This window comes from Octodon degus, unplaced genomic scaffold (genome assembly GCF_000260255.1).
Source record: "Octodon degus isolate 3935 unplaced genomic scaffold, OctDeg1.0 scaffold00221, whole genome shotgun sequence".
Classification (NCBI taxonomy): Eukaryota; Metazoa; Chordata; class Mammalia; order Rodentia; family Octodontidae; genus Octodon; species Octodon degus.
In genome coordinates this window covers 1,157,997-1,170,121 of record NW_004524797.1, presented here as the reverse complement: position 1 = coordinate 1,170,121, position 12,125 = coordinate 1,157,997, and the positions used below count along the sequence as shown (strand labels likewise).

Genomic DNA, 12,125 nt, shown 5'->3' with positions numbered 1-12,125 from the left:
GGCAGATGACAGATAAATGATAGGCAAGTAGGTAGAGAAATAGGCAGGTGAAAAGGCTCTAGAAGTCACAACACTCTAGAAACAGTAAGCACATCAAGTCCCCAGACCTTGTTTTCTAAAAATATCATGATACACCAAGAAGAACAAAAACTCCTCAGAGAAATGGCTAATTCCAACGTTGGAGAAAAGAAAATGCAAAAGGAGTATGAAATATTTCTTTGCTAAGAAGTAAGAAAGTGAGAAAATACAAGAGGCAGTTCAAATTTGGGGAAATTTGTGCATCAAGAATAAGCATAGCAGTGGACTCTAAGACATTGAATTAAAATAGAGCCCATGGGTCCATAAATTTACAGAAGGAAAGGGAAGCTCTTGTTAAGTACTCAAATGGAATGACAGCTAGAAAATCACCATCGTAGAGCTTTCAAAGTAATGTGACTCAAAATAAATAAATAAAAGTAACATGACTCAGTAGGAATCATCAGTGGATGGTAAGGCCCCTGAATTGCTGTATATGATGACAGGATACACACACAGTCCTGAAGCAGCTCTCATAGATTACTTATTAATTGCAAAGGGAAAATGGTACCTTCCAAGGACAGAGTCCTGCCAGACGTCACCTCAATCAAGTCACCACATTTAACATCACCAATACTAGACAAGTGGCCCTGATGTGAAGCAGGGAGGAGACAATGACATTAATTATGTCAGATTTCTGCCAAGCATGCATAACGTGAATCTAAGCATGAAAACACACTCGGGCCATCCCAAATTGAGGGACATGCTACAAAATAACTGAATGAGATTCTTCGGGAATTTCCAGGACACTTAAGACCAAAATACATGGAGGAATTGTTTGAGACTAAAAGAGACACACAAGTAAATACAGCGCATGGTCCTGGAATGGATTTTGCTGTGAAAAACTCACATATATCTTAAAAGATAATACTGGTAAAATTTGAAAATGGCCAGTATATTAGATAATACTGCCTACTATTATCATTGTTAAAATTCTGGTGCTTGGTGACTATTTGTAATTATATAAGAAAATTTCCTCATTCTTATGAAATACTTGATGAGGTTATTTTTAAGTCAAGGGTTAGGATATCTGCAACTAAATGGACAGTAGTTTCATTCTCTGTGGTATTTTCTGCTCTTGCCACCATGTGGCCGGTTCTTGCCCAGAGTTTCCCAGATGAATTCATTAGAGGGAGAGAATATGCTTGGCTGGGATCCTCCGCTTCACCCCTCTATGAGCAGAGCACTTAGAACTAAGGAAACGGTATCGATCTTTTATCAGGCTCAAGATCAGGCCAGGTGCCTACCTCTTGTCTATGCAGCTTCATGTGGTACATAACACGGCTGCTACCACTGCTTCCACCATGAAGGTGGTGGGCAAGGTTTCCTTATATCCTCTATCTCCAACTGCACAACTTAACCAAGGACATGATACCTGAAGACCTCTGACCTAACTTTGTGCCTAAATCTCTCCCTTAAGTCTTTCAAGAAACCTTACAGATGTATGTTCTGTGCCAGGTCATGTGCTAAGTCAGAGTTAAACTGACCCAGTCCTAAGCCTCAGGAGCTCTGGCTCAAGGTGGATAGGCACTTTAGAACTGGAGTGCAGTTCTAAATTGAATTACAACTAACAAACAGAAGGCACCCAATGCTAATGAGGCTCGAGCCCCACGCCAAGGAAAGCAAGGTGGGAGTGAAAAGCCTTCATGGGGCTGGCACTTGCTGTGACTCATGGGAGGGAAAAGGGCCCTCAGTGAGGGGGTCAGCTGCTGAATGGTGCCCATCCCATCACTGGGGTTTCTGTTTTCTCTCTGCACAGCCGGACCCAGCAGGCCGAGACATCTCCATCCGCCCACTCCTGGAGCACTGTGAGAACACCCACATGACCATCTGGCTCGGCATCGTCTATGCCTACAAAGGGCTTCTCATGGTGGGTGCATGGCAGGAGGCAGAGGTGGGGTTCACATCTCTGTTAGGCCTCTATTTCCTGGAGTCTCCCATCAACATAAAAATAAACAGAGAGCCCATGCCTAAGCAGTTACTTGCTGCCAGGTCATTTCCTTCATGTGTCTTTTCAGGTCCTACCACAATCCTACGAGATAGGCACATGTAACAGCCTTATATCCCTAGTAAGGACTCTAATGCTTGGTATCTTGCCAAGATCAATTGGCTAGGAAGTGGCCAAGTCAATATCTTAATAGAAAGCAACCCTGAAACCTCGCAACTGTCAAGTCCTACTCTCAGGAACAGCAGTCTGTGGACATCCAAGAGGCATTCCCATCCTGCACTTCCTTGGGTCATCTCTACATCCATGGAAAGTGAATAGAATCACATCTATTTTATGGATGAGAAAGGAAGACTCATAGAGGTTAAGGGATTTCTTCAAGCTTACCTGATACTCCAACCTCGGCACTCCTTCCTCCGAGCCCACACTACACAGGCAGGACTCAGAAGGTCAGCCCTTCCCAACCTTAGGTCAGGTGAGCCCTTCAGTCTTCTTTCCACAGCCAGTTTAAACCATGCCCCACTTGGTATGTAATAACAAAGCCCTCTCCAAAAGTTAAAGACAGTGGAATTTTTTTGTACTGCATTCTTTCCCAATGCTACTTCCCACAACTGTTAGTGATTACCCCATATCCTTCAAGAGACCACACCAAAGGGTGTATGTCAGGGTACCCTAGACAAATATTTTCTCTCACTTTGCCCCTAGTAGAGATGCTCTTGTGGTTTCCAGAGAATTCTTTTGCACTTTCCATGGAAGCATCAGGACCATTGGACTGCAGTATGGATTCCTCAAGGTAGTGACCCTACAGGTATCCAAAGGAGGTACCCAGAGGAGAACCATGAGGTAGAGGACTAGACAAGAGGTCCTGGACTCAAGGACACACACAGGGAACATAGTCACCAAAAACCTGAAGGAGCTGTCAGTGATGGGTAGCCCAGACTCAAGAAGAAAAAGAGATTTTTGCCACAGGGCAGAGCTCCACTCCCTGTAAAGGGTTAGCGATGAGCTCCTGTCACAAGAAACATGCCAAGTTGATGACTTGAGCTTCACCCAGCCCTTGGTGAATAAATAGAATGAAATGAAGGGAGCTGGCGGTATAGCTCAGCCACACAGCATCTGCCTGGTAAGGCCCTGCATTCGATTCCCAGTACCTTAATAAAAAAAGAGAGAGAGATCAGACTCCCTCCTTCCATAAGCCTTCCAGCTTCCATGTTCTTGATTTTGAGACTCCATGAAATTAGATAACGGTGACTCATTCACTCCTTTGAACTGGGTTTCTCTGCCATGTTTTCATCACTCATTATCTTCTCCCACCTACTCCAGAAGTAGTTGGAGATGCATACATCTCCCCAGTGAATTCCTTCAACTGGATCACATCAATAAAAGCTTTATTTGACAGGACACAAGCCTTACCATCTGTAGTGTATGCAAGGAACTTCCAGGAGCTCAGGGTTCATGGCTAGAATCCCATCCCTGCCCCTACCCTTTCTAAGCTGGAAGCACAGAGTCAGGCTAGAAAGAGCATGCACACACCTGTGTCCCGCCCCCAGCCCACCTGAGCATTCTCTGAGCAGTTCCATTGCCGGCCTGCTTCTACAGCTCTAGTGATAGGAACTCAAGTCAGAGCAACCACAACCATCAGAGGTTGGCATATTAGTCTCCTTTGAACATTGTAACAAATTATCCCTATAGATTATCTTAAAAGCACACAAATCTATTCTTTCACAATTCTGGAGGCCAGGAGGAGGCCAGAAGCAAGGTAAAGTTGTGTTTCATGTCAAAGTTTTAGGGGGAATCCTTCCAGATTCTTCCGATAACCATGGCTATAAACATCCTGGGCTTGCTGCTGCATGACTCCAAACTCCCTTTACTTCTCTGCAAGTCCTTGCTACTGGCTTTAGGAACTATCTGTATCATCCAAGATGATTTCATGTCAAGATCATTAATTAAACTGGCAAAGATACCTTTTCCCGATAAGGTCACAGTTGCAGTTTTCAGGAATCATAATGTGGACATATCTGTTAGGGCCACCATTCCACCCATTACAGATGGTTTCTACTTTGTGAGAAAGTTCTTCCTTACCTCAGTGTAACTCACACCCACAAATCCCCTCAGAGTCTCAGAGTGCCTTGCTCTCTCTCTCATCCTGTCATTCTGGCACTCTCAGATATTTAAGGTCAATTCCCAGGTCCTAGATGTGCCTCCATTTTGTGACTGGTGCAGATTTGCACAGGCTGGGTAGCCCATCGGCCCCGCAGGATGCATGAACTTCCTGTCAGAAGGCTGGCATCTTGAGGACCATCTAGCCCTGACACTTACTGCTCTGGTCCCCCAGGCAAGCGCCATCACCTGGCCAAGCCCCTCTTCTCCTGTGAGGTGGCCCAGTGTCTGTGAGACTCAAGAGGTCCCATGTGAAGAGCCATCACAAGGCAGGCTGTCAACTGCCAATGGCAAGGAGCCCTCAATGGCATCTGGTTCCTGGACTGCTGGTTCCTTTTTTAAAGAAAAAAATTTTAAGAATAAAGCAGGTTGCAAATGTTTAGAGAAAAGTATAACAGACAAGAGAAAAACAACCATGATTGTATAAGATCATATTTATCACAAAATAGTTCCTAATTTGCTACCAGATATTGTAGTTTACAAAGTGCTTCCACATCCATCCTCTTACTTCATCTAAACAGCAGCAAGTGTGAGCCAGGTATCAAGAAAATTCCCATTTCACAGACATTGAAAGTGAGGTCCTCATTTGATCAAAATACATTATACACATCAAATCCTCCTAAGAAAATGTGAAGCTAGGAGGGAGGGTGGGCAAGGGGCTGGTGGTGAGGAAATGACTAAGCATGCTCTATGTGTGTGTCAACCTGCCAAAATTAAATCCAGTAGTCCTAAGAAAAAGATGGGAGAGAATAAAGAAAGTTTCTCAGAAGTAAGGTGACTTGCTGAAAATCTCACAGCCAGCAGTGGGCAGAGTACATTCCAGAGCTTCTGGGTGGTAATTTCCCTTTTCAGTATATCAACTCCAGAGGCAAGCCCTCGGGCTAGCATGGAGGCTCCTGGTCTAGAGTTTTGGCTCTTTGCCTCCTCTTGTTCCACATCTCATCAAACACAGCTTCTACATCATGGCCTAAGACACCTGCTACAGCTCCACCCATCAGGGTGACTCCAGTTGCTAAAAGGAAATGCAACATCCCTTCCCTTTAAAGACACCACCCAGAAATCATCCACATTTTCTCTTTCAGATCATTGTTCAGAACCCAGTCTTATGCCACACTTAACTTTGGGGGAAATTGAGAAATGTGGTTTGTATTCTGAGTGGCTCTGCTCATTGGCAGACACTAGAAGTCCCAGTCACAAAGTATGTGCCCCATTTAATAGCAGAAATAGCTGAACTTAATAGCCTTAATAGATTTAATAGCTAAACTTCTAGAAACACAGTCCCCTTTGTCACCATATTTCTAGCTAACCTTCCATAAGTCCTTCCTTCCTCTCTGAGCTAGCATCCTCCAGAGAGTGAGAGGAAGTTGTGGACATTGTATACAATCCTCCCGCTACATCTTCACACTGTGTCCTCTGGTGGGTCTGTGTGTGAACCAGTTGTGGAAGTGAAGGGAAGCCAGACAGCTGTCACACGGATCCAGTCTGCTTTTTTTTTTTGTGGGATACAACCCAGGACCATGAGTAGACACGGATGGTGACATCCAGAAGACTTGGCTGACAACAAAGTCCCCGCCTGCCTTCCCAGCCCCTACTTCTGAGCAGTCCTCCATGCAACAGCGTTTTGGAGCAGCAAGCATGTGCCACCACATGGTAATGATCATCTCCCCCTCTCTGTTCACCATTTCAGTTGTTCGGTTGTTTCTTAGCTTGGGAGACCCGTAACGTCAGCATCCCTGCCCTCAATGACAGCAAATACATCGGGATGAGCGTCTACAATGTGGGGATCATGTGCATCATTGGGGCCGCTGTCTCCTTCCTGACCCGGGACCAGCCCAATGTGCAGTTCTGCATCGTGGCTCTTGTCATCATCTTCTGCAGCACCATCACTCTCTGCCTGGTGTTTGTGCCAAAGGTACTAGTCCTCTGGCCTCTGACTCCTTTGCAAAGATGTTGTTAGGATTTCTAAGTGTTATACATTGTTGTCTTATGAGGATGACTGTGTTATTCTATTTTTCAGTACTATAATAATATATCTTGGGCTAGCTAACTTTATAAACAAAAAAAGAGGTTGATTTAGAACACAGTTTCTGGAGGTTCAAGGGTGTGGTCAGCACTGGCTAAGCTGGTGAAGGTCTACACCAGATGGCATCACAAGAGTAGGACTGCATGTAAGAAGAAGAGATCAGATCTTGAAACAAAATGCCAAAGAGCAGTGCAGGAGCATGGCTCGCTCTTGGAACAACTCACTCTCCCAACTTGGTTCCAGGAGAAGGGCCTTAATCTCTTTTTTTTTTTACTTATAGATATTATGATAGCTTTTTTTCCATAATTTTATTGAGAAACAAATAGCAATGAGACAGTTTCAAATCAAATTGGCAGGATAGTTCCAATAATTAACACATTGCATACTCTGTTCCTAGTGGTTATTTGCTGTACAAGATGCAGACATGATATCCTATTTACAAACAACATTACAACAAATCCCTCTATTCATTAAGAGAATGTAACTATATATCTATCCTAACCATTTTGAATACACAGACACAAAATGAACATTCATCTGTATCTCCTTTTTTGTTTAGTCCCGTCATTTGAATATTATAGGTGTGCTAACTCAGCAAAATATTCTAAAAGAGTCCAGTAGTCCATAATAGTATTGGGTCTTCTGCATGACTGGCAATGTCGGAAACTGTTGACCTGAGTCCCCTACAGCTCAACATAACACTTAATCTCATCAAAGGACAAGCCCCAGTAAACTAAAAACCTCACTAGGCTCTGCCTCTTAAAGCCCCAGCACCTCACCCACACACACTGAGAACACATGAACCCTTGGGGTACACACTTAAACTGTCCAAACCATAGCAGTGACAATTCACATTTTAGGAAGTTTAGACACTGCAGAGAAGAGTTAGTTTCAGAAATTTCGCAATCCTAACACTTCAAAATTAACCAAAACTACAAATGTTTGCTTAGATATTTTTCTCTTTTGATTTGTGTGTGTGTGTGTGTGTGTGTGTGTGTGTGTGTGTGTGTGTTTCCTGCCAGTGATTCTGTATTTTAAATGCTAGGAGGTGATACTTTTTAAAATATGGCTATACTGTAGCACATATATTATTTCATAGTTTGCCTCTTTTATCTGTTTTGGTTTGGTTTTTGGTTTTTTTTTTTTTTTTGTTTTCTTTTGTCTTCTGTATTGTCCCCACATTCACAACTGTCACTGAGGGGGAGTTCATAATTTATACGTCTACTTGACATTTATGGGTCACCCTTACGGGTCACCCTTGCAGTTGTTTGCAGATTTTTAAGTGATATTTTTTTTCTATATAACACATTTTACTTGTTTTTTAATTATTCCCAGAAGATAAAACCAAAGAAGTGGTATTGTTAGGTCCAAAGGAATAATCATGTTTAATATCCACTTACATTTGCCATTTATCAGAAGGGCCGAGCTACAGGACCACTTTTTGCAAACATCCTCCTAACAGCAATGAGTAAGCAAAGCAACAGCCTTGGCCTCTAGGACTGCCAGCAGTGAGAGAAGCCTGACCCCAAGGGGTCTCAAGAGTAAAGGAAAAGATGAAGGAGTTATTGATCCAATTGAGGGGCAAGTGCTACAGAAAAGAAGAGGAGGGATCACCTAGGGCCCACTAGGGAGAAGGCTGCACATGGTGGCTCCATCCCTCAGGCCCCCAGCAGTCCGAGTCTATGTATCCTACAGGCTGGCTTCAGACCTCGGCCACACTTTCTCCTCTAGCTGTGCACACCTGCCCAAGCTCCAGACCAGTGCCCTGACTTCCCTGCCTGTATCCTGAGACTGTCCATTCTCTAAAAGATGTCAAACAGTTTTCTACACCCAGGTCGGACTGTTTCACTTGGATGTTTTGGCCTCCAGAGCCCCTCATTGCCCTTCTAACTCCATGACTGACTTCCTGGTGTTGAACTTGCTTTCAGGACCTCAGGGTTCCTCCAGTGCCCCCAGAGAACCCTATCCACCACCCTTACTGCCCTTCCTCCTCATGCCCTGAGCCCCAGGCCTCCCTGCATTTGCATCTACCATATCTTTGCCCTACGGTTCCCTTTGTACCACCATCCTTCCAGATCTTCCAGGGAACCAAGCCAGGCCACACACCGGGTAGGCTGACTGCCCTTCAGGCCAGCTGAAGAGTACATCCTTCTTTTTCTCCACACCACACCTCTGGACTGTACAGTCCTAGTAGACAGAGGTCATGACCCACTCAGCTCATACTTTCCAATGTTGAGTCAGAGCCTGCTACTGACAAGAAATGTTTCTAGAACAAATAGGATGCAACATTCTCTCTTCAATCCTGCCTCTGTCCCTTCAGCTCATCACTCTGAGAACAAACCCAGATGCAGCAACTCAGAACAAGCGACTCCAGATCACTCGGAATCAGAAAAAAGAAGATTCAAAAACATCCACTTCTGTCACCAGCGTGAACCAAGCAAGCACATCCCGCCTGGAGGGTCTGCAGTCAGAAAACCATCGCTTGCGGATGAAAATCACAGAGGTATATCTTGGGCCCCACTTGGGCCCCTGAGACAGGCTTAGAGCTGTGTTCCATCACATTCCTTCCCTCTGTGGTCCTTAAAGCTGCAGCAGCTCTAGTACCATAATCCAAGCGGTAGCAGTTTGTCAGATTAGACAAGAATCTAAAAAAAAAGAAAAAAAAAAGAGTCTATTGCCCACCTGGCCTAAGGTTTTGGGAGTCCAGCAAGGCCAAATTCAAGACATCCTCTGGAGAAAGGAACTCATGGGAGTCTGTGAGGCCCCAGAGTACCCACACTTAGATCCACCCATGTAAGCATGATGTGCACTGGGAGGAAAGGAAGTGAAAGAGGCTGGGGGGAGGGGGGGAGGTGCTTCAGCAGACCTCACCCTTGTCCCAAAAGTCCTTAACTACTTCTGGAATATTCTAGAGAGGCCACAACCAGATTCCTTTGTGCCCATATCAAACCAGATTCTGGACTTTGTACTCCAGAAAGGAGAACACAGATTCTCTCCCTGCCTTCACACTCCCTGCTGGCCAGGGTGTCTGACCAGACCAGCAGTCTGTGAACTGTGTCTTTTTCATAGCAGAGTGCCATGTCAGTGATGGGGACAGGAAAGGAACAAAGCAGCAAAGCAAATTGCTGGGCAGGGCTGTGGCTAAGTTGAAGTAACCAAGAGAATGCAAAATAAAGGGACCCAAAGAAAGTGTTTATTTCTATCTCCCCTAAGGGTCCTGAGGTGACAGGTCTTCACGGTCATTGCTACACTAGCTTCTTCCTCTCTATTTTTCCTCTTCTTTCCTCTTCTTTCTCTATTTTCGGCTATTCCTCAGGTAAAGCTGAGTAAAACATACTCTTATCAGATTCTGAAAGGGAAGAGCAGGAAATTCATGAAAGAGATTAAGCAAGTGACAAAAAATTTGCATATTTTTGGTCCTGATACAGTTGCTCTGATAAGGACTTATATCCACACACTCGGCAAGAGAAGACTAAGCAATGCATCCTCTTGCTGCAGGGAGAAGTGAGGCATAGGACTGCCAGATGATATACAGAATGCCCAGTGAAATTTGAACTTCATATAAACAACCAATTGTAGTTTCAGGATAAGTATATGCCATAAATATTTGGGATATACTTATACTGGGAGGGGGGAGACTTCTTGTTATCTGAAATTCTGATCTGACTTGGAATGCTGCATTTTATTTGCAAGACACAAGAACAGCATTTTATAGTTTCTAAGGTCCCCTCTCTGCCCAAATCAACCAGGACTGCTCCCCACCAAAGCATGCACTCCCCAGGCTTCTCTGGAACTAATGGCCCAGGACTCGCTCCTGTTGTGTAACTGGGCATGACAGGGGCTATCCTGATTACCTCATCTAGATGAGCCTCTGCTGGCCTGAGTGACCATGACAGTTGAGGCCTGCCAGCTCCACCCAGATAGTCCTGTGAGGGACCAATGATAACGATGATAGTTGCGTTGCTGTAGTAGCAGAGCTGGGTTTCCCATGCATCATCTCATTTAACCTTCACAACACTCCCACAAAGAGGGTACTATGATCACCCATCCTATGGATAAAGCAACTGAGACTCTCAGCATGGGACCATCTGGGGTTTGCCCGTAAGCCTGAGCTTTTCCCCCACCCCACCCTCCCTCTGTGCCCCTCTCCCTGGACATCCTGCCTTCCTGAATACCAACTCTCTGGCTTGCTTGGCCCACATGGGCCACACAACTTGCCAACACTCGATCCCTCTCATCATGCCTGCTACCTGCATAAAAGCAGCAGGTCCTCCTGCATTTCCTCACCCAGATGTGGGAGCCCGGTTCCTGCTAGTGCTAGGTAGGGGCTGGGAGGGAGCTGGCAGGGGGGGGGGGACTCAACCTAAGCGGTGACCTTGCCTTCCAGTTGGACAAGGACTTGGAAGAAGTCACTATGCAGCTGCAGGACACACCGGAAAAGACCACTTACATTAAACAAAACCACTACCAGGAACTCAACGACATCCTCAATCTGGGGAACTTCACAGAGAGCACAGGTGAGAGGAGGTGGGGCCTGGTCATAGGGACCAGATTTCAAATGCCAGCCCCACAGCACCTCAGAAAGGACTGGAGCCTGGTCTGAAGTCACGCGTGTAAAGCTAGGGCATCTGGGACTATCTGCTGGCCACAGTGCAGGGTCTGCCCAGAGTCTCCTCCACCTGGACCTCAGCTCCTGTTCCACACCTCGCAGTGCCAGGTCTGTGAGTGCACAACACAGCCCGTTTTCTCCAGTACTAGGCAGAGACCCAGCTCATTTTCCCTTTTGTTCTTAGCAATAGCTCACGTTTACTTCCCACAGCTGTCAAATGTGCCTCATCAAAGGGCAGAGAAAGAGTGGACTGTAAGATTGACATGACATCTCGTCTCACCAACCACTAGGGAAATGCACATTGAGGGCCACCTGTTGGCAACCTCTTAACAAAAATGTAAAAGATTACCAGTGTATGGGACTCAGAGTATGGCTAGGTGGTATAGCACTTGTCTAGCATACAGGGTAGTCCCAGGTTCAATCCCCAGCACTAAAAAGAAACAAAAATTCTAGAGTATTTAGAAATGAGTATTCTCCTGGAATTTAAGTCAGGCGGGCACTCCCTAAACGTGACGTGTTAAACTTCTTGACCTAGCAGTTCCACAGCAGCAAACTGCCCCTTGGAAATACTTTCCACATGGATGTTTATCACAATATTATACATAGAAAAAGTCTATAATTAATTTAAATGCTCATTATTTGAGATTATTTCACCAATTATGATGCAAACAAACATGTACATTGCTATTCAAAGATGAGTGGATCTATTTGTGTGAGTATAGAAGAATCTCCAGATGAAAAAAGCCATTATGATGCACACAGATGCATACACGCGTGCGTATTTGTGGGGGTGTGTGTGTGTGTGTGTGTGCGTGCGCCCATTTTTTAAAAAGCCCAGAAGTAGACTGGGGTGTAGCTTATTGGTAGAGCAATTGCCACCATGCATGAGGCTGTAGGTTTTATTGTCAGCACTATAAAACAAAAACAATAAAAAGCTTAGAAGAATATCAAATTGTTAATAATATTCACCTATGTGAAAAGGAATGGTGGTTGAGGAGGAATTCTTTTACACTGTATTTTACAGATTTCTTTGTTGATTGGATTCTGCCATTGGTATACATCATTACAATGTTAGGAAATCACTACTAATCAATAGAAAATATTTTACTCATAAAAATAATGAATATTCTTATCATAGAAGCAATGTTATAAAAATGTTTTAGTAATGGGCATTGAACCTAGGGCCTCTGCAATGAGTTTTTAAATTTTTGTTTTGAGGCAGGGTTTCACTAAACTCTAGTGAACTCCAGCTTGCAATTTTCCTGCCTCAGCCTGTGAGAGTGCAGGGTCTACAGATGTGTACCCCTGGGCCC

General features: G+C 44.7%; 1 protein-coding gene across 1 annotated transcript in view; it reads left to right on the top strand.

Moving 5' to 3' along the window:
- Gabbr2 (gamma-aminobutyric acid type B receptor subunit 2) overlaps positions 1-12,125 on the top strand; it is a 391,890-nt gene that overhangs the window by 372,913 nt on the left and 6,852 nt on the right. The window contains exons 14-17 of the mRNA XM_004645219.1: positions 1,835-1,945; positions 5,868-6,092; positions 8,524-8,706; positions 10,591-10,720. Of these exons, the coding sequence (XP_004645276.1) occupies positions 1,835-1,945; positions 5,868-6,092; positions 8,524-8,706; positions 10,591-10,720 (649 nt within the window). The remainder of the gene's footprint in view (positions 1-1,834; positions 1,946-5,867; positions 6,093-8,523; positions 8,707-10,590; positions 10,721-12,125) is intronic.